This window comes from Rhipicephalus microplus, chromosome 9, assembly GCF_043290135.1.
Source record: "Rhipicephalus microplus isolate Deutch F79 chromosome 9, USDA_Rmic, whole genome shotgun sequence".
Classification (NCBI taxonomy): domain Eukaryota; kingdom Metazoa; phylum Arthropoda; class Arachnida; order Ixodida; family Ixodidae; genus Rhipicephalus; species Rhipicephalus microplus.
The window spans coordinates 52,280,401-52,302,534 of record NC_134708.1 but is presented as its reverse complement, the minus strand read 5'-3'; the positions used below and the strand labels follow the sequence as shown (position 1 = coordinate 52,302,534).

The 22,134-nt window shown below is 47.0% G+C and overlaps 1 protein-coding gene across 1 annotated transcript in view; it reads left to right on the top strand.

Moving 5' to 3' along the window:
• Window positions 1–22,134, top strand: part of LOC119165049 (prolyl 4-hydroxylase subunit alpha-2) — a 379,434-nt gene that overhangs the window by 267,651 nt on the left and 89,649 nt on the right. Inside the window, exon 4 of the mRNA XM_075873660.1 lies at window positions 13,625–13,874. Coding sequence (XP_075729775.1) covers window positions 13,625–13,874 — 250 coding nt within the window. The remainder of the gene's footprint in view (window positions 1–13,624; window positions 13,875–22,134) is intronic.

Sequence of the window (22,134 nt, the reverse complement as noted above, 5' to 3'; positions counted from 1 at the left end):
AGTTTGCGCTAGGGTAGCACCAATGAATTGCCAACTAGCCTTGACGTGAGCGTTTATAAATATATTTAAAATATGCTTTTTTAGCAGGCAAGGTGTACTTTGGACGGCTGCATACCGTGCTCCTATAGTATAGTACTAGCAGGTCTAAGTTAATCATTCCGAGTGTAAACGCTCAACCTCTACGTATATAGGTTAGCTCGTGTACTGATACTGATACAGCTGCATGCAGAGCCCCATATAGTAAAGTAGACCTTTCATACGCGCTTACACGAAGCCTGGAAATGTTATCCGAGAAATTTGCGCTTGTGGCATTTACGCGCAAACCAACAGAGAGCTACGATGACCACCAGAGAGCTAAGGATAAGCGGTGAAAGGATGCCTTAACTCCGATCGTAGAAGTTCCTTGGTGTAATAATCGACAGAGATGTCTCATCGAGCCCACTTGCAATATACACGAAAAAGCGGCTGACAGGCATCTGACGCATCGATTCAAGTTCTTCACCTGAAAAACAGGGGGAATGTCCTCAGCCGCTAAGTTCTGATTATACAGGGTTCTTTTTGCTAGGATTCTTTCGGCACAGCTTGCCTGCGCTGACCAACGCAAGTAGAACAAGTCAACAGACCATTCAAAGTGTTCAGGCTCAAGCACTCCGATTCTGTCCGGGCTTGTTTTAAAGTGCATTAACAGTGGCAACTATCGCCATCGCGAGGGACTACCTCTTCCAGACCCACATTCACGTTGAAGTGCTGAGGACACATATACCACACTTTGCTCTTACTTCCCGCAATCACCTATCCTCTCTATCAGCAGACTAACCACGCATATCTTACTGCAAAACAGTAACCGCGCATGGTGAGTCCATACCAACTTTCTTCTCTCCTGCCACTAGACCTCGGACTCCCCCATGGTGTATTGTTCAAACAAACATCAACAGTACCATACCCGGCGTTCATAAAAAGCCAATTTGTCGTCATCAGCACCCAAAATAAAGTTTTTTCATTCCATTCCACTCTATACCCATCTACACTGACACATTCGTTCTACCAAACAGCTCAACCAGCGCAGTCGTGATAGCAAGGTTGGTCACAACGATTAAATAAGCATCAACGGCAGTAGAATTGGCCGCACTTTGTAGCGCATTACAATTCGTCATTACTCACCCAAAGTTTGATTGATATATAGAGTTTAACGTTTCAAAGCCATCATATCACTGTGAGATATGCCGTAGTAGAGGGCTCCTCAAATTTCGACTAATACCTGGATTTCTTTAAAGTGCACCCAAATCTGAGCACACGGGCCTACAGCATTTCCGCCACCATCTGAAATGCAGCCGCCGTGACCGGGACCCGATCCCGCGACCTGCGAGTCAGCAGCCGAGTAGAGTACCTTAGCAACTAGACCGCCGCGGCGGTGCTATTTTCTGCTACTCGAAGGTGGCACTGCAGACTCTACTGTCATTCTTACGCCGCGGACCGCACGAGCAGCTGGTACTAGAGACGGCAGAGTTTACACACCACTTAACTGAGCAAGGGCACCAAATTACATTTCAGTCGTTACCAGTCACTGCGAAATCACCGGCAACGAACGGGCCTATCAGGCTACCTACACAGCTCACGCAGTAGACCATGAGGTACTACTACCATTTTTATATAGGACCGACCCAGCACGGAAACTCCGTTGGTTCGCTCTTCAACGCACCACGTAACAATGGAATCAGCCACACTTCAAACATACCCGACGGCGCTCGTTTGATTGCACACTGAGTCTTGAAGTCCCATCGAAGCTTCGCTGAGCAGACGAGACCATTTTGTCTAGGCTGTGGTTGGCCCCATAGTGTATACCAATGCCTACGTTTTCCGCATTGAGACGGCCTTATACCAACGCCTGTCACCGCTGTAGCAACGAAGAAACAATTGGACTTTTCTTTTGTGACTGCCGATAGTATAGCGTACAGAGGCTACGCCTTTTGAAACGCTCTCAACAAATTAGCTAACAAATCCCTGAAGGAGGAAAGAAGTTTTCATTATCGTCAGGATGCAACATCACAGAAGAAGGCCTTGCTAGTGCTACTCACTCTTTTTGCGATGGACCGACCTCTCAGGACTATTGTAGGCAGAACGCTCCTCCTGTGTGAGTGTGTGTGTGTGTGTGTGTGTGTGTGTGTGTGTGTGTGTGTGTGTGTGTGTGTGTGTGTGTGTGTGTGTGTGTGTGTGTGTGTGTGTGTGTGTGTGTGTGTGTGTACGTGTGTGTGTGTCTGTGCGTGTGTATGTGTGTGTGCGCGCGTGCGTGTGTGTGTGCGTGCGTGTGCGTGCGTGTGTGCGTGCGTGCGTGTGTGCGTGTGTGTGCGTGTGTGTGTGTGTGGGTGGGTGTTTTGCTTTTCCCTGCGTGCAAATGCGTTTTTCTTCGTTTTTCCCCCTCTTTCTCCCTACACTCTCTTTCTTGCCCCTAGTCCCCCCACCCCCCAGTGCTGGGTAGCGAACCGGATACTTATATCTGGCTAACCTCCTAGCCTTCCTGTTCATTTCTCTCTCTCTCTCTCTCCCTTAGGTGAAATCACTTCTTAGGTCGTTTGGCGAAAGCGTACGCCCACAAGGCGTCCACAAAAGCCGTTTCCGGAGAGTACGAGACCTCCCCACTAGAGCTGACTTTCATTTCTCTTTCTTTGTATTTTTTAAGTGGAGTTGTATTAGTCTACGACGTGGTGGCGGGTGGCGGCACCGCCGCCGCCTTCATTGTCGTCGTCGTCGTCGTCGTCGTGGTAGTAGTAGTAGTAGTAATAGTAGTAGTAGTAGTAGTAGTAGCAGTAGTAGTAGTAGTAGTAGTAGTAGTAGTAGTAGTAGTAGTAGTGTGATGAGATTCACGAAGGTCACGTAGCAGGAGTGGGCAGTAAATGCAATTTTAAAGGATAAAATTGAATGATAATGATTATGCTCGAACCTTCTTCACGTAATGAAATCTAAGGTCGATTTTTGGCAACACATAATCTTGCGCTAGCCAGCCACATACACTCGCGCTCATAGCTCTAGCTTCGCTGTGCCGCGGTCACACCGTGAAAGTAGCTGAAATAATTTTATTGTTGTTGTTGAGTTGAGCTGGCAAACTACAAAAGGTAAAATATAGCCCGCACAAAAGCTGCCCGAATGCCTGCATGAATGTAATCTTCACAAGCATGAAGTCAGAATTGCGTCAGAGAGCCCATAGCCACAAGCAGGCATGCTTTCTAGATGCCACAGTCCCACACGAGCCAAGAGGGAGGACGCGGGCCTCGAGTCCTGCACATGTCGGCAGTTCGAACGCGGAAGCGATACAATCGTTTCTCCCGCCGCAACGCGGCATCCCACACGGACTGGATATATAGCCTGTCTATCCATCGCCCATTGTTTATCGGTAATTTGCGCCGGGTAGCGCCTCCGTGCCAATTCAACTCCTACCTCCCGCGAGATAGCCGTCGAACTCGTTCCGACCAAGCGCGATGCTTCGCTCACGCCACGGCCAACACGAACAGCTCTACGCGATCGCCCCTCAAGTTCCTCACGATGCTCTTTCAAAGCACGGTGACGTCGCCAAATGGCGACCTCCTACGCGCGTCGTTCCGCTCAGCCCGATCAAGACACGGCTAAACACCTCGGCAGCAACAACAAGAGGCAGAGTTGGGCATTGTAATGGGCATCGCAATGTGCATTGTAGATAAGCCTTGTAACGAGAGATCATTTGGGACTCGATTACGGGCAGGCTACAACGCATCCAACGAAGACGCTGAGACGGCCGCGCCTGATTGGCGTAATGGTGTCGGAACTGTATGCTCCCTCAGCGCGACCTCTACGACGCTACTTGCTCGGGGTCTGCGGGCCTCCTCCCATTGGGTGGACTGGGCACCCGAAAAACGTGACTCACCGACGGCTGTGATGCGTAGAGGCGTAAAACTTTTCTTCATTGTCGACTTTTTTTGTCGTCATTATTGTTCCTTTCGTCTACTTCGTTTATTCCTCCTCCTCAGCAGGGGTGGCCCGTATGTGGGCAGGTCGTGGCCATCTGAGCACGTCGTGGCGCATCGGTCACTTCGGTGGGACGAGTATTGAAAAAAAAAATCTACGCGCTGTACTTTACAGCACCCCATCTTCTTTTTCTTTTTCGTCTTGTTGTTGTTCTTTTATACTTCTCATCTCTAGTGCGTTGTACAGCGTACTTCGTCCTTAGGGTGACCGGGTACCGCTTATTACCAGAGCGCGTGCTGTGAAGCGCGCCCCCTACTGCGGCTGGCGGCGTAATTGAGCGCATCGCTATTACACGTACGTTTACGCGCGTGTTTCTGCGTGGTTCCGTACCGTGCAGCTTACACGCCGGACGCTGCGGAAGGCGGATGTCTGCGTCACGCTGTGGGCTTGTCGTACGTTTATGTGGGTGGGCTTTTCTTTTGTCAAGGGGTAAAGATTGGGGGAGGGGTCTTTACTAAAGCAACGTGGCTCACGACCACGCGAAAAGACATCTGAGGAGTGGCACGGTTTGAAGAAGACACTTGCGGGTGCCCGTCTACTTGTGTTTCTTGTGTCTTCAAGCGCCCGCTTAGCGCCTTGCTTGCTTACATTGTTCGTTTAACAAACGGTGCTTTTGAGACGCTAATCCCCACATATCTATCTATCTATCTATCTATCTATCTATCTATCTATCTATCTATCTATCTATCTATCTATCTATCTATCTGTCTGTCTGTCTGTCTGTCTGTCTGTCTGTCTGTCTGTCTGTCTGTCTGTCTGTCTGTCTGTCTGCCTGTCTGTCTGCCTACATTGTTTGTTTGTTTGTTTGTTTTTTACCACGCGTACGCCGCTGGCTCATTAAATAACTAGCCGATTAATCAACCAACTGAATGATTCGTATTCATTTGAGTTATTTATAAATGGATTGCTCTTCGAAGAGTAGAAACCTACTTCCCCCGTCATGGTCAACATGACCTGCCCGTGTAATATTAATAATTGTTGGGGTTTAACGTGCCAAAATCACCAAACAACTATGAGAGACGCCATAGTGGGGGGCTCCCCAGAAGGCATGCAACGTTGAAAAGCGAGCTCTCGTAACCACACTGGCAAGGAAGAAGAAGCAGGAGACCGTCCCAGAAAGCTGCGAGCGACCGCACCGGCTGCGCTGTCAACGCTCTTTTCTTTCGCCGACCTCCAGTCTTTTGTTGCTCTTCCGTTGTCTTTGTGATCGTCCCACTTAAGCTGAATGCGCCTCGAATTGATTCACACAAGGTGGTCGACGCAGAACACGGTATTTTTTCGCGAACAATGGGTGCAAGAAGGCCCGGGCACGCCTCAATCTTAAACCGACGGGCGATTGCCTTGCTCGCTATAATGCAGTCACTGCCTCTCTTCAAGGAGCTGTACAATTTCTTTGAGTGAAAGTACAGTGCAGTAATGGTCTGTGCTTCTTCGCGGTGAATCAGCGCCTAATCAATTCAGTGGCCTTGCAATGGAAGTTTATGCACGCTTATCTCTTTCTCTCTCTCTTTTGAGTTTTGAATCTGCAAGTCAACTTCCATACTGAGGAAGCGAATTACTGCTTCTGTAGCTACTGTATTATTGGGAAAAAAACCTTACAAAACGCTGGAGCTTCGCCTTGAAGAGTAGAATGTGATATCGTGAGGAGCGGAATATTTGTATGCACTGGCTGCTTCACAGAGTCCTGTGATGCCTACTGCAAGTACCGTTGCGAAAGCCCCACTACACCATAGGTAATTCATTTCACGTATCGGCGAACTCGCCACGACACTTCCGTAATCTGCCACGTGCACCTGTGCATCTACGCACTTTGTCATGAATGGTTTTCAACGTGGGCTTGTTGATGATTCATCTTGATGGGGGCTGATGTGCACGAACGTTGGGGACACCTGTCTATCTGTGTTCCTTCTTGCGTCCTCACCTTTTGTGCCCATCAGTCTCTATCGAGATTCGTAACGGGTGGGCAGATTTGTATCAATTCAGATGTTTGGACGCCAGGTGCGATCCTAGGATTCTGCCACACAAGTTTACATGCTTTAAGTAGGCTTCTACCACAGCATCAATCCTTATATTGTTTTTATACGATGTAGCGTTATGCTCTGGCCACGCCGCGGTGGTCTAGTAGCTAAGGTACTTGGCTGCTGACCCGCAGATGGCGGGAGCAAATCCCGGCTGTGGCGGCTGCATTTTCGATGGGGGGGGGGAAGAAATGTTGTAGGCCCGTGTGCTCAGATTTGGTTGCACGTTAAAGAACCCCAGTTGGTCAAAATCTTTGGAGCCATCCACTACGACGTCTCTCATAATCATATGGTGGTTTCGGGACGTTAAACCCCACATATCAATCAATCACCGTTAAGCTCTCGCGTGGCACCGTCGTAGGACGCTTTGTTCCGATGCAGAAGGCCTCGGTTCGATTTTCACACAGCCTCAGGATATTTTATTGCTGATTAAAGCGAAAATCTCAGATGCCTACTCGAGCGCCCAAATTCATTGTCGGCGTCGGTCTCCTGTGGCACTAGGGACGAGTGGTGCGAAAAACTATCACGTGATGACGTCACTACACACCGTCATCACGACGACCATCTCACGTGTGGCGTATACTGACGTATCGGGGCACGTGGTATGAGGCGGTATTCTCGGGCGAACGTTTTGGAGGTGGTTTGCGATGCGCCATGCGTTTTTGCAACTGTGCGTGCCGACAAAAACGCCCTCCGCAGATATGCAGATGATTACGGTGCACATAAGGCGTGTGAAGACTATCTCGTCATATCCTCTTAACGAATGACTCAGCAACAACGCAACCGATTAGGTAACTATGGTGTCTTATGTGTCCAAACCCCGACTTGATTATGGGGCACGATCTGGAATAGTTTTAACCACATTGGATCCCTTAACGTGCTCATGTACCAAGGCACACGTCTGTTCTCGCTTCGCACCACTATCGGATGGCGGCTGACGTGCCCTGGAACTGAACCCTTCACATCGAGGTTAGCAACTCGACACGGCAGCAAACCTGACCACCACATTGAAAGCGATGAAAAATCCCTGGGCTTTCGCTGGATTCGACGTCAGCGCGGACTTGTCGTCTTCAAATTCACTTTTACCTGTCACGGTCTTTCGCAATTCATGTGAGGCTTGACACAAGCCAACGCCAACAGCGCACCAGCGTATGCAGAATCGCCAAAAGGTTCTACGCGCTGCGAGGCCTGCTGCACTAATCTAGTGGCTAAGGCACTCGGCTGCTGACCCGCAGGTCGTCGTATTGAATACCGGCCCTTGAATCTGAACAAAAGAAATAAATGTGCAGCGGCGACTTGTCTGTGCGTGATCACCACATTGTAGCACAAAGTTCTAAAAAAATAGTTTTGTGCGCATGCACTTCCCCTTTTTGGAAGGTAATGAAGCCATACGAGGAAAACACGAAAGGAAAAAGAAAAGATTGCCGCTGACGAACGATAAAGATTTGGGCGATTGTCTGTCATCCAGGCCACCCGCCAAGTGGCGCCAGCCCAACTTCTCGGGGTGTGTTTAAAGAAAAGGTGTTTGAAAAACACACCATGTCAGCCGGCCGTGTAAGAGTCACGGCCACGGCTTTTTTTTTTTTTTTACACGCTGTAGCTCATTTAGCCGCCTGAGTCACCCGTTCTCATGGCTGGAGAGTGACTGCACCAGGCGAGCAAGTGAAGCCTGGTGATATCCAAGAAGCTGGACAACCTGGACGCACTACTCCGCCGGAGTGCATGTGCGTGTAGTGTTTATCCCGAAGTAGCTTCAACCTACGATGGCAAATTTTACGAAGCTTTATAGTATTCGGTCTTATTGCGCTACAGGCACACCCTCACTCCTCCCATCGCCCTGCCATCGATGACAATCAACCGGAGGAAGAAACTGTGACAATGGCGCTGGTGACATCCAGACGTATTTGGGAGCTCTTTATCTAACTCAGTCTTGGCGACTGCTGGCTAGACTCTTGATTTTGCAGAAAGTAATAATAAGAAAAATAAAAACATTTCCGGTAGTGTACTTGATGTATTCCACGCACGTAGAATGTAACCATTTTTATCATCTTTAGCGCATATCTGACAACACTGGTAATCTTTCTAAAACACATTTTTTTTTTGCTACACTGATGTGCACGGGATCACCGAGAAGCAAGGGAAGAAAACCAATCAACAAAACGCTGTCACCCATCTTCAACTTCTGCATAGCTTTCACAATGCATTTGGGGGGGGGGGGGGGCGTTACTTAGTTTCTGCTCCTCTACAAAAGCGAAAGAATGTCGGACAAGATTTTGAGGTAAGGCCGTTGCTCGATCCCGGACCGATATTAAAGATGGCGGCGGAAGGGCCTCGGAAAAAAGTGTACATCTGTGTTTCTAATAAAATAATGCACTGAATACGCATGCACTTACCGCCAAGAAGGGTGATATTGGCAAACACTGCCTCACCTCTACACGAACTGCAGTGCATGGGTGAATGTACCGAAAGATTTAACTGCATTTATTCACCTTAAAGATCCCCTGATATAGATATTAGTTATTACTTAACTGGTGGGAATACTTTAGTTCATAATTTGCATAAAGATAGTGAAAACACAAAAATAGAAAAAGAAAAAAATACATGCGTGAGACATTTCCAGAATACTCAACTAAACACCGAAGAGAAAAAAATACCGATCATCACATAGGGTTAAGCGTTAAGTTCTTCAGCACAAACAATTATATGCCTAAACAATTCCGAGTAAAAAATTAGCGGTCTCATCGTGAAAAGTGCGCCATGACATTCACCGTAAACGCACACAGGCAATCGATGGCAACGACCTGGCGAGGCAGGTTGTTCCAATCAGTAGCAGCATGACAAACGAATGAGGTGGGAAAGGTAGCAATGCGCATTGGAGGGTGGCCCACTTGGAAAGTGTGTCGTGTGCAACGAGATGTTCTGGCTGCTGGGACGATGTACGGTGGTTGATTAAGTCAGGGAGAATAGAAATTGTGGAAAAGCGAAAGAGTTGCAGTGCGCCGGCGCGCACAAGAAGGGAGAAAATTTAATTCTTTTTTCTTATGGCGTGGTTGAAAGCGTATTTAAGAATACTCCTGATCTAAAGATGACGTTTCCCCGTTTGATCGTTAATACATCGGCCAGTAAGAAGCATGGGGGGCCCTACGTCATCTGTGCGCTGGGAGCGGTCTACGAAATCGGTCTACGAAATTGGTCTACGAAATTGGTCCACGAAATTGCCCTTCCTGTAGAAGGGTTTACATCAACCACACCGTACCTCTACTATACTAGGGCACATGTTCGGCAAAGACAAGTTCGCTGTACACCCACCACTGCCGCTTGTTTTTCGGAGTAATTACTCTGTAACACGCCTTTAACCAGGCCTTCCTGTGGCCACGATACACATTCAAACATCCACTGTGATTGCAGCCGCACCCAGCCAGCCGATGTTTATTTTCCCCGAGGCTTCCGCATAACACAAGCTAACTGCTTCGCGACTTAGGAAAGGACCACCGAAACACACGGCTTTCGGAGACGGGTCTCTGTTCGCGCACTGAATGGCCGCCGCTCGCTTTCGCCTTTCCTCCGGCCGACCCACAAATACCGTTGCCACTGCGGAAGCATAGTAAGAAAACGAAAATCATGCGGTAGACAAGTACCGTCTTCACCGCGGAAGCGTAGAAAGGGAAAAAAAAAGAAAACACTCGCGGGGTAGTGCCTGCCGCATTCCGGGTCCTCTACCTTTTGATTGAGAAGATTATGCGCGTGCTGAGGAGGCCCTTCGGTCTCGCTTTGATTGCCTGACGCACGTCACATCTGCTTGTCCTCTGACAGTTGGCGTGTCGAAGCAGAGAATGCCGCAGATTCGAGAGTGCAGGTCAACCGGCTTTCATCGTGTATAGAGTTCCGTGGCCGACTCTGAGGTTGCAAGTTCGTTCCCCGACAGCGGTGGCCTCGTTAGACGTTTTAGTCCAGCAAGATTTGGGAAGAGAGAGTGAGAGAAACGGAGAGGAAAGGGGTTAACCAAGCCTTGGCTCGGTTGGCTACCCTACACTTGGGGTGAGGGAAAAAAGATATATTAGAAAGAAATGAGATAGAGAAAAAAGCAGAACAGTGAGAAAGAGATGGATAAATAGTCAGCTCGAGATTACACAGCATGGTCTCGCGATCTTCGTTCGCAAGCGCTGGTGACGTTCGGTGATCCTCAATAAGCACAAGAGTTTTCCTTGCCTTGCGCGTATGCGAGACCGTGGGCCAACGTCCGAGGATCTTCTTTTCTGTAAGTGGTCTTTAATCCAGGTGACGGAGCTTGGCTTCCATACCACACCATTGAGTTCGGTATGATGGGTAGTGGCACGGAATGTGATCAAGCGTCTCCTCGCAGGAGCCAGTAAGCGTTACAGATCCCCAGGCCGGCAACTCCGTCTTCTATCTATAGACCCGGGGTAATTAATTGTCGTTGGCGATTTACGTGCCAGAAAGACGATAGGCGTATGTGGTCGGCCCTATAGTGGAGGGCTCCGGAAATCTCGACCATGCAATGTTTGTTTTTTTTTTTTTTGTTTCTTAACGCGCACTGACATCTACGTTGGCTTCTGGCATTTCGCCTACGTTGAAATGGGATCACCGCGACCAGGGTCGAACCCACGACTTTCAGGTCGGCATCTGAGCCCCGTAACAAGCACGCCACTGCGACGGAGAACTAATATTATTAAGGTTGTGAACAATTGTAGCGGAGGAGTTGGCATATGAGCACGCACGGTAATTCTACTGGATCCGTTGACTCTGTTGTTTTGCGTGAGGGTCTACCGTAGCACATATTATTTTCTTTTTAAAAATACCAGTGAACCCCTGTGGGGATTTCACTGGTGTTTGAGCAAATAAAAAAAAGGAGGGGTTTTTCAGCCTCGATTTGATGAGAGTCCTCGAAGCGCACCTCTCATGAAGCTGGCGTCTTTTCTCCGAATCAAGCAAGCGAAGAAACCGCGGAACTTATCACCGCAGAGGCTAGGCGATAACAGTAAAGTGAAGCTTTGGGATAGTTTGTTTTGCATTATGAAGTAGGTACAGCGCATATTATGGTTTATTTTACATTCTCAAGTAAAGAATGTGAACTAGCCGCACTCTAGAAATCACTGAAGCCACCGATATTGCTCAAGTATGTTCATTATGCACGATATGGCATTTGTCTGTTGATTGACAAAAAATCCTCTTATTTGGAAGCGCACGTGTAATAATCTTTGGGGAAGAAATTGTGTCACGCTTTTATGTTTTCAGACTTTTTTTCGTATATATTTTTCCTTCTTATTTCAAGACCACTTTAGGTTCAGTTGAAAGCCAGCACTTGTGGCTGTCACTTTTGCCCCGCTGCATTGGTATAGTGGCTAAAGTACTCGGCTGATGACCCGCAGGTCGCGGAATGGAATCCCGGCTGCGGCCGCTGCATTTTTGATGGAGACGAAAATGCCGTAGGCCCATGTGCTCAGAAATGGATACGCGTTAAAGAAACCCCAGGTGGTAGAAATTTCAAGAACCCTCCACTATACGGCTTCTCTCATATTCATATGGTGGTTTTGGGACGTGAAACTCCAAATATGCTCCCTGTAATTTCTTTGTGTCCCCGTTCAGAAAATCGCGCAGTTCTTTACTTCAGCATGCGATAACGTTCAAATTTATATACGAGTTGCTCACCGCCGCGAGCCAGGTCAGATAAACATAGTTGACCGGGTGAATCCAGAGGCAATAACCATATATTATCTTTGAGTAAGAACACCGCCCGTCAAGGGCAAAAAGTACGCCACATTCCTTCTGCCATTCGAATCGATTTTCTGTGAACCGTGCGGACTGGATGTGACTGCGGTGAAATGTTTTTGTTGGGCAAAATGTTACAAAACGACGCCAGACCTGTACAAATGTTATACCCGCACACAGCTATGTTATAAATCACCGGCTATTTACAGTTACGTCATGGTACCAGGAGCAGCAATATGGGGATTACCAACACCAGAAGCGGCAATCTGAAATGCAGCGCTTGTTCTTGACGCAAACTCGACGTGATGCATGTACCATTGGAGTGCATATGTCATGCTTATAAAATTAAATGGCCAGCACTGCAACCATATTTGACGTTTCGCGAACACTACGCCTGAGTAGGGTCTTTTTTAATAGAAGTTCTGAGACGTGGTGTGCCTCTGTGGTATAATGCTAGATTACCACGCAGAATGGTTGGGTTTGATTATTTCTGGTACCATAACATATTTTCTTTGTATCGTCGAGTCAATGGTGCCGATGTAAGCTTTTCTTAATACTCGCGCGTTTAAATTTCCAACATCTGTTCTCACCATTCATTGGTAGGCATAAAAGAGCCAATCACCTATGGCGCATACCCGCATACCACGGCCCAAGGTTTACGGGTATTTGCCACGCGTGTCTGGAGGAAAGGGTCTGACCTCGTACGCAACGGTTAGGGTAGGTGAAACTTTATTAAACCAATGAATTCCGGCAGGTGCGCCCGGGGTCCCCGCGCGACCCCACTGAGCTAAGCGTTCACGAATTCATGAAGTTCCTTGGCGTGTGTGGCCCGTTCAGTGGCGATCTTCATCTTGGCCGGGTTCATCGAGCACAGCATTGGGATTTTAACATCATGCATGTCATAACCAGACAGTCATCATCATCAAAACCTCTTACTCTCCTGTACTAATTTTGGTCTAACCCATGCTCAAGAAGGTGACTACGGGAGTACCCAGACGTAGATAGATAGATAGATAGATAGATAGATAGATAGATAGATAGATAGATAGATAGATAGATAGATAGATAGATAGATAGATAGATAGATAGATAGATAGATAGATAGATAGATAGATAGATAGATAGATAGATAGATAGATAGATAGATAGATAGATAGATAGATAGATAGATAGATAGATAGATAGATAGATAGATAGATAGATAGATAGATAGATAGATAGATAGATAGATAGATAGATAGATAGATAGATAGATAGATAGATAGATAGATAGATAGATAGATAGATAGATACCCGCAAAGTGCTTGCAGTCTGCAAAAATATGCTTCACACTTAAAAGGAGGAGACGCCAGCCTGCTTTTTAAGCAAATCTTTCGTAACTCGCAGGGATCGGGGTCTTAGGTGAAAACCATGGCATCTGTGAACTTACAGAACTACAGCCCTTGAAAGTGCGCTGGTTAAATGCTTATTTTTACGCTTTTACATATAAGCCTTCCAACTGCGTATAGCTGTCACCAGCGCCATTGTCACAGTTTCTTCCTCCGGTTGATTGTCATCGATGGCAGGGCGATGGGAGGAGTGTCGGTGTGCATGTAGTGCAATAAGACCGAGCAAGATAGAGCTTCGTAAAATATGCCATCGTGGGTTGAAGCTACAACGGGATAAAAGCTACACACAAACGCACTTCGGGTGGAGTTGATAGGCGTCCAGGTTGTCCAGCTTCTTGGATGTTCTCAGGCTTCACTTGCTCGATTAGTGCATCTTTGCTGCAGGCATCATGGTGGGTAGGCCCGTCGGCTGCGGAACTATGAGTTTCTCTGTGCCAAACTGTCTTGCGAGAATGATCGCTAACTTGAGGCAATTTTTTTTCTTTCTTGCAGGCCTTGTTCACTCCAGTGTGGTGCTGCGCGTAGCTGTTCTCTGCACATCGGCGATGCGGTGCCGGTTACTGCTCGCCGCTTTCGCGACGTTCTGGCTCACCTCTCTGCTCAACCCCGACGCAGCCAGCGCGGGCCACGTCTTCTCCTCAGTGACTCACATGAACGACCTGGTGTCCCTGGAGCGCAGACTCGTCTACAAGGTCGGCGACTTCCTGCACCGCATGGAAACAAAGCTGGGATACCTGCGCAGGTAAGAGGCATATGCCAGCGTATCTATACCTTGCCATGGGCTCTCGCGCTTAGCTGTAGGATTACCATCGGTTCGTCTCTATACAATGTACACACTCGAACTGCAACAATGCCTGGAATCGGCCCTTTTATTAAAACGTAAGAATGAGCAAGGAGTTGTCACAGACGCTCTTTTTCCAGAGGATTGTTTACACTTGTGACTGCAAACTATCTGAACGTAGGCAGGACCATAAGGCCTAGTGGGCATGGTCGCCCATGGTCTGGCAGCCCACTGGCATCTGCGAACCTCTGCCTTTGCATCGAAGCTATTCATGCTATTGCACTTGCAGTCGTTTTTCTTTATTTACAGTTCTGGCGCTCTGAAATTCGTGTCAAGTGTTCCAGTTTAGGAGGTACAAACTAAGTCCGAGTTGCTCTGAAAATTGTTAATGCATTGGGGTTAAATATGATAATATGCTACTGCATGAACGTGTCGTACGGGGCCGATGTCGTCTGTTTTCGGCACGATTTCTGTCGGAAAAACGTGCAAATATTTCGACTCGTTCTAGCAGGGCAAGCAAGTGCCGGCACTCCACTGGGATACAAGCAATTTTTTCTGAACTGTAATCTTTAGCTTTGTTTTAGGAGCGAAGCTCCTCTTAGTCTAACCTTGTCCCACGCCAGGCGCAACCGGCAGTATCTCCCAAATGGGATATTAGATGACACTGTCTTTTAGAAGTACAAACTGCCGTTGAGTGAGGATATTCCAAATGGCGCTGGACCGCTACTCTCCGTTCGGCTGCTGCACGGGCTGTGCCTGGGTGCGCGGGGAACGAGTGCCTCTCTAAGACACCTGCATCGTCGCCGTACGTATCGGATCGTTGGTAGGCTGTGGACGAAACGGAGCTATGGGCGTGGAGGGCCGTGGTGTCCTGTGCTCTTCGCCAGACAGACAGACAGACAGACAGACCGACAGACAGACGGACAGGCGGACAGACGGACGGACGGACGGACGGACGAACAGACAGACAGACAGACAGACAGACAGACAGACAGACGGACGGACGGACGGACGGACGGACGGACGGACGGTTCGCCGCACTCATCATCTTCACTCCGTGGATATGCTATTTTTTTTTTACTCGCGGTTTTTTTATGCTGTCGCAGCGACTGCCGTTCATACTGGTGGTCGTGCGTGAGCGCGCAGTCTCGATTACGTGGTGATGACGGCACTTGTTTGCTGCTGACAAACCGTTGTCTATCCTGTTGCTCGACATTAAGGTGATCGCTTATTACTCGCTCGTTTATTGCGTGCAAAAATTATGGTTTCTTGCCGGGAGGAGCCGGTACATCAAAAACGATGCTGATGTTGAAATGCCAGTGCGCTTATTTCCTTCTTTATTTTGTTATTTTGACAGTCATGGCATTTGATTGAATTTAGGTGGTGGTAAAGTAAAGACGGTTAGAGAGTTTTGTATGCTAATGAGGCAGGAAGCGCGCCCGGGCTCGAGCATATATGCTCAGCATAAAATATATTATGTATTTATTTCTTCATTAACTTCATATATCAGTTCTACTGTTTTCACAAAATACTGCCTTTCGCTCGCAAAGCGAAGCAGCGAAATTCGGTTATAGAAACACCACACAACCGTAACGATGTGGTTTTGTTTTTCTCTTAGAGGAGAATAAACTATGTTGTATATCATTGCGCCATTTATCCGACACGGTCCTGACCACGCAAAAAAAAAATGTTCTCCTGAAGTAGTTATTCTCTGCACGAAGTGACAGAACTCTTTGTGTCTGTTTTTTTTTTCACTCAATTAAAATAGGGATGACTTCTTCAAGACATCAATACAGTTTCTCACCTACGTATACCTACTTATTCGGCTTTCATATTGCACATCGTATACGATACACCACGCCGTCTTACGGAACTTGAGCATTCACAAGTATCCCGTCACATTTTTTTTTTTTTCATAGGCAAATATTTGGTATTTACAAGGCCGGTGCGGAGCACATAGTAAATGTGTTACTCTGTTACGTCGGTTACCCCGCTGTGAAGTGAGCGATTTCTCGTGCGACAGCTACGCCAACTACAGTGATCACCGTGTTGAGCAGAACGACGAGGCTGAAATACTTCTCCCCGTTTGCAAACAGTGCGACGCCACTGCGAATACCCCGCCCACAATTCCTTTGCCTCGGAGCAAGTGCTGATTGGCAAAAAAGTTCCGCCAGCGTGTGTCTGCATTCCTTCGGCGGCAGTTTCCGCGAACTGCTTTTAAATGCGAAGAATTTCTTAGCGAACTTCGGCAATCTTGAGCGTATCTATCTATCTATCTATCTATCTATCTATCTATCTATCTATCTATCTATCTATCTATCTATCTATCTATCTATCTATCTATATAGCCGCTTACGACTTTTATTTCTCCTGGCCGTTTGAATAATGGTATCAGTAACAAACTTGGTATGTCATAACATGACTGTATGACCAGCCTATTTGACTAATCATAACACGAAAATTGTGCGATGTAGGTCATGAACGTCATGATTTACATTTCGTAATCTTGCAGCTCTTACGGTGGTTTCCTTCACATGACATGTTGCAAAACTGGTTTGGTATGACATGACTGCATGGCGACCACAAGCGGCAGACCCTAACATGAAAATATTGCATGACATGCGTGTCGTGCAACATGACTACATGCCACACTTACGATGCGCTCGCAGCCGTTTCGCTCGCTTCGCATATACCAAATTTGGAATTACAGGACGTGAATGGAAGAAGAAGGTATACCAAGCTTGGTATCAGGTGACGTGAATAAATGAAGAAGGTAAATGGCACGTCCAAACATGATAATTATGACATGGAAGTCATACACGGCATCATTTACCTTCACCTCGTAACGTTAATTCTGCTGATTTTGATGTGGCATATCAACCTTTCTCATTCGTGCTTCGAATATCATCGATTCCCACTGTACGTGAAATCTGCCTTTTTTTAAGGACGATAGTCTTTCTTGGGGGCCTTCAACGCCAAAATTTTGGTCTGTCTTTCTCCCTGTCTGTACATTTGCCTGTTTGTCTGCGGCAACGATACCTCAAACGGCACCGAACGATACCTCAATCAGCCCAGCCCATCCGCAGTGCCCACCAATATTGCTCAAGTTTCAGCATTCATACTTGGGCAATCGTCAATTAAAAAGCAAGTATTGCGCATATGTGAGGCACCATAACAACACGTCGATCTTTTGCATGTGTGTCTTCATACTAGAGGAGGCGCACACAAGTAATTCTAAGGACTGCACCGTTTATCACGCCTGTCTGGCAGTGCAACGCGATTCCCAAAAAGGCAAGTGTTTCCAACGGTTCGCTGAGACGACGCGGTGGTGGCACCTGCCCGTCGCTTTGCGTTCTACACCTTATCGCCTCCGAGATAGGCACGCATATTTCTCCGTGGGCTCGCACGCCTTTCTTCGTTTTCGAAGATAACTGCCAGGTGGCGCTCGTTTCTAATGTGCCTCGATGAGCTCATTCTCTTCCACTGCATGGATTGAGACTCTTTGATGCAGCGCTTTCAGAATACAATTCACCAATTTTATCGCACAGAACATCAAATAAACGTTTTGTTCACGCTCTCCACACGCAACACTATCGTCTTTCGACGACATTTGCAGTGAAACATGCAGATACGGGGCCAGTTTTCTTTTTTTTTTTTTAAGTCGCTGCTTGAAGGAAGGTCCTATAATGAACGATTCTGTTCGGGTAACATGTGGTGAATGACTCGTCGTAGATGGCAATCATTAAAAAGATCACAGCATATCCACGGAGTATATGATGATGAGTGTGTCGAAGCGTTCACCTGTCCATTCGTTCTTGCTTCCGTCCGTCTGTGCGACCGTCCGTACGTCCATCCACCCGTGCGTTCACCCGTCCATCTTGTGACCACTCCAAGTACCGACATCTCGCAGCTTTTCATTATATATTCAGCATATAGAAGTACCGCCATCCAGAGGGAGTTCCTAGGACTAAACGAAAGGTGGCACTCGCACACTTTCTTATGGTCTGCGCTTTGTGTCTACTTCCCACCTTTCACCGCCTCTAGTTCATGGCCATATACTAGTCTACTATAATCATGGCACTGCGGGCCAACGCTCGCTAAAACTTGATAAACCAAGGAGGTTACGCCCAGCGAGTTTAACGTGGCAACCCTTCCTGGTCAGATAGCGCTCAAACTCTTACAAAAAAAACTTGCATCCTATCAGCAGAAATTATATAGACCAATAGTCACCCGCGATAAGGAAGGAATATGCGAAGACAAGTGGCAAACTTTCTGTCATTCCTGTCACCTCCGAGTAGGCAATTGGTACACCCGTTTTGCAGAAATTCTGCAGAGCACTTGTAGCCGTGCAGGATGCAGCATGCCTGCAGAATATCTGCGAAACGTCTGCAGAAAGTCTACCGAGATTCTGTAGCATTTCTGCAGAATGTCGGCAGTGTTTTGTCGTGGTGAACAATAATTGATAGCTACCATTTGCGTTAGCACAAACATTTAAGGAACTTACAGCACCGACTACTGCCCGTACACCCACCAAATACGTGCCCAACACAAAAACACAACAGCAAAGTACCAAACGCATAACTGCTCGCACTTTATAACCTGACGCTGGCCACCCGGTATATATAGCCATGGTATTTTGACCAGCCATTGAGTGCCAGTAGGGAAATTTCTATGCTTCAAATTTTCAAATTTATACATACACAGAATATGTGCAGAATCATGGTGGCCATGAGGCAACAATAAAATACACAGATCTTTTAGTCTACACTGTTCAAATGTGCTAAATTAATTCAGTTAGTAACATTGAATTAGGATCTGACAGGCTGTCACATGGGGATGCAGAAAAGCTGAAGCTTTTCTGCAGGCAATCTGCAGACTTAGGGTCGCTAGGGTGACTGGTGGTTGACTAAAAGGTGAAGCCTCTTTAGTTATTGATATAGAATGTGTCATCACCTATAGTGTATAGATAAATATGAATAACATATACATTCACACACGGACTCACAGGGCCCACATAAACAGACAAGTCTGCTTGCCGTCTGCTTGCCGTCTGCTTGCCGTCTGCTCGGCGACTGCAGAAAACCTGTCGACAAGGTCTTCCCGGGGTGACTGGTGGGTGACTGGTTGGTGACTGAAAGGTGGAGATCGTTTAGTCATTGTTATAGTGTTATGACCGAGAATGTATAGATATATAGGAATGCAATATATACATCCACACACTCGCACACATGACCCACATAAACAGATAAGTCTTCTTGCCGTCTGCTCAATGTGTGCAGAAAATCTGATGGCCGGTTCTGTAGGGAGATGATTGGTGGGTGACTTATATGTGACTAAAGAGTGAAGTTCATTTAGCTGATGTTATCAATTGTGTCATGGCCCAGAATGTATAGATATATACGTATATACTATATGCATCCACGCACGCGCACAAAGGGCCCAGATTAGCAAACAAGCCTGCCTCCCTCTGCTCGGCATCTGCAGAAAATCAGCAGACGAGGTCTGTATGAGGGTGACTGGTGGGTGACTGATAGGGGACTGAAAGGTGAAAACCATTAAATCATTATCATAAAATGTGCCCCTTTTAAAATTTGTAGATACATACATATACGGTACATACGTCTACGTGCAGGCACTTTGGATGCACACTATCACAAAAAAGTCTGCTAGCCGTCTGCTCAGCGTCTGCAAAAAATCAGCAGCCCAGGTTTACGGAAAGTCGGAGTGTCTAACAAAAAACGTTTCATGATTTTGAGTACTCGGTACTCCACTATAGGAGAGCACTGAGCCGTCCAGCTAAAAGTTCAGCACTGGAGTCTGGCCTGCTAGCTCAGTCGGTTAGAGCGTCGTGCTAATAACGCGAAGGTCAGCACCGGAGCTTACATGAAGGTGCCTGCGGTGACTTGTAGGTGACTCGTGGTTAAAACAAAGGTCAAACCCATTTTTGCAAGGGAAGTGCGTCCTTCGGATACTAGTTTTTTTTTAATAAGCATCAAATCCAAGGCAAATTTTATCGGAGATTAAGTAACCAATACTCGTCTCTGTAAGTTATTTCATCAGAAACAACTATCTTTTTATTTATGATTAACCTGCGCGGGTTTCCTCCTCAACTGAAAAGGGTGCGTGCGTGCAGCTTTTCTAGTCCGGCCGTGGACGTGACTACCTACTACTACAATTACATACATCGTGGACGCACGACATAGGGAGCTTCGCCCCCCGAAAATTGCATCTTCCTGGGCGACCTAGCACGCTCGAGGAGACGTCGAGGCAAGCCCTTAACGTCCCTTCATGGGAGGCCTCGGCCCGGCCCCTTAAACCTGCTGGTTTCTGATAATAAAGTTTATTCCTCCTTTTCCTCGAAAGGGAATGCTATGCGTGTGCGCCATAGCTGGAGCTTTGAGAAATATTTGTGACATGGATGATAACGTATTTGGGTAGTGATTTTAAATTAGAAAAGGGAAAATAAAAGTGAGCCCCGCAACTGTCTGCAGCAACGTCCGAGACCTCATCAGTAGATCACGAGGGAATGTGATAAGGTATATCTATCTATCTATCTATCTGTCTATCTATCTATCTATCTATCTATCTATCTATCTATCTATCTATCTATCTATCTATCTATCTATCTATCTATCTATCTATCTATCTATCTAGCCGCCTACGACGTTTAGCTCTCCTGGCCATTTTGATAATATTATCGATGCCAAAATTGGTATGGCATAACATGACTATATGAAGAACACATTGGACAAGTCATAACATGAAAATCATGACATGTATGGCATGAATGTCATGATTTACATTTCATGGTCCTGCAGCTCTTGCGGCGGTTTCGTTCACATGGTATGTTGCAAACTGCTATGGTATGGCATGAATGCATGGCGAACACAGGCAACAGACCCTAACATGGAAATCATGACATGCGGGTCTTGAAACAACATGACTACGCGTTACGCTCATGATTCGCTGGCAGCCGTTACGCTAGCTTCACTTATATCAAATTTGGTATTACGGGACGTGAATGGATGACGAAGGTACGATACTTATGCAAACATGATAAACATGAGATGCGTGTAATGTAACAACATGACTACATGCTACGCTCATGATGTGCTCGTGGTTGTTTCGCTAGTTTCACATACATCAAACTCGGTATTACGCGGCGCGAACGGATGACGAAGGTATGTGACTGGTGCAAACATGATAATCATGAGATGCGTGTCATGACATGACTACTTGCCACAGTCATGGCGACAATACATTCCGACGTGACGCGGTGCTCATGCTCGCCGGTGTTCATTTCGTCGCGTCACGCCGGCGTTGCCACGCCAGACGCCGGTCCTGCGATTTACTCGCAGGCGCGCGCCACGCTGCGTTGTTTTGACGCATGCGCGTTTCAGTGCGTCCGGCGTCCCTCCGTCACGAAAAGTGGGAGACCCAGTGTTGTCTGGGTAACGCATCAGCACGAAATGCATTGCCCTGGTTGCCATCGGGCCGCGCCGACAGATGCTGGTCGCGCCTGGCGTCATACTATAGAGTGCTCGCGCTTTGCTTAGCGTCGCTGTGCCCAGCGGGAGCGTGGGTAAACGCTACATTGGAGTATGTTGGGCCCTTCATGTTGCGCTCGCGGCTGTTTTGCTAGCTCCACATATACCGAATTTGGTGTTACGTGACGCCAATGGATGACTAAATATATGACTGGTGCAAAGATGACAATCCTGACACACGTGTCATGTAAGAACATGACAACATACCACGCTCATAGCGTGCTCGCGGCCGTTTCGCTAGCTCTACACATACTAAATTTCGTATCACGTAACGTGAATAGATGACGAAGGTAAACGACACATCCAAAAATGATAATCATGACACGGAAGTCATGTACGGCATCATTTACCTCCACCTCGTAACGTTGTGCTGATTTTAAAGTGACGTATCAACATTTCTCATTTGTGCTTCGCATATCATCAATTCCCACTGTACGTGGTATCTGCCAATTTTTATGAGGCCACCTCGACAAAAATTACTGGAGTTGCGTTAAGAACAGATGTTCGACGATTTAGAGTATGATGTACTCCACCATGGGAACGCAACTAGCTGTCCCTGTAACAAAAAAAAAAAGGGAGTTTGTGTTTAGAAAACGTTCATTTACACTATGTACAGAAAACAAAGATTTCATAACATTTCAGTAATAAGGGCAAATGCACTTTGGCACACCTAT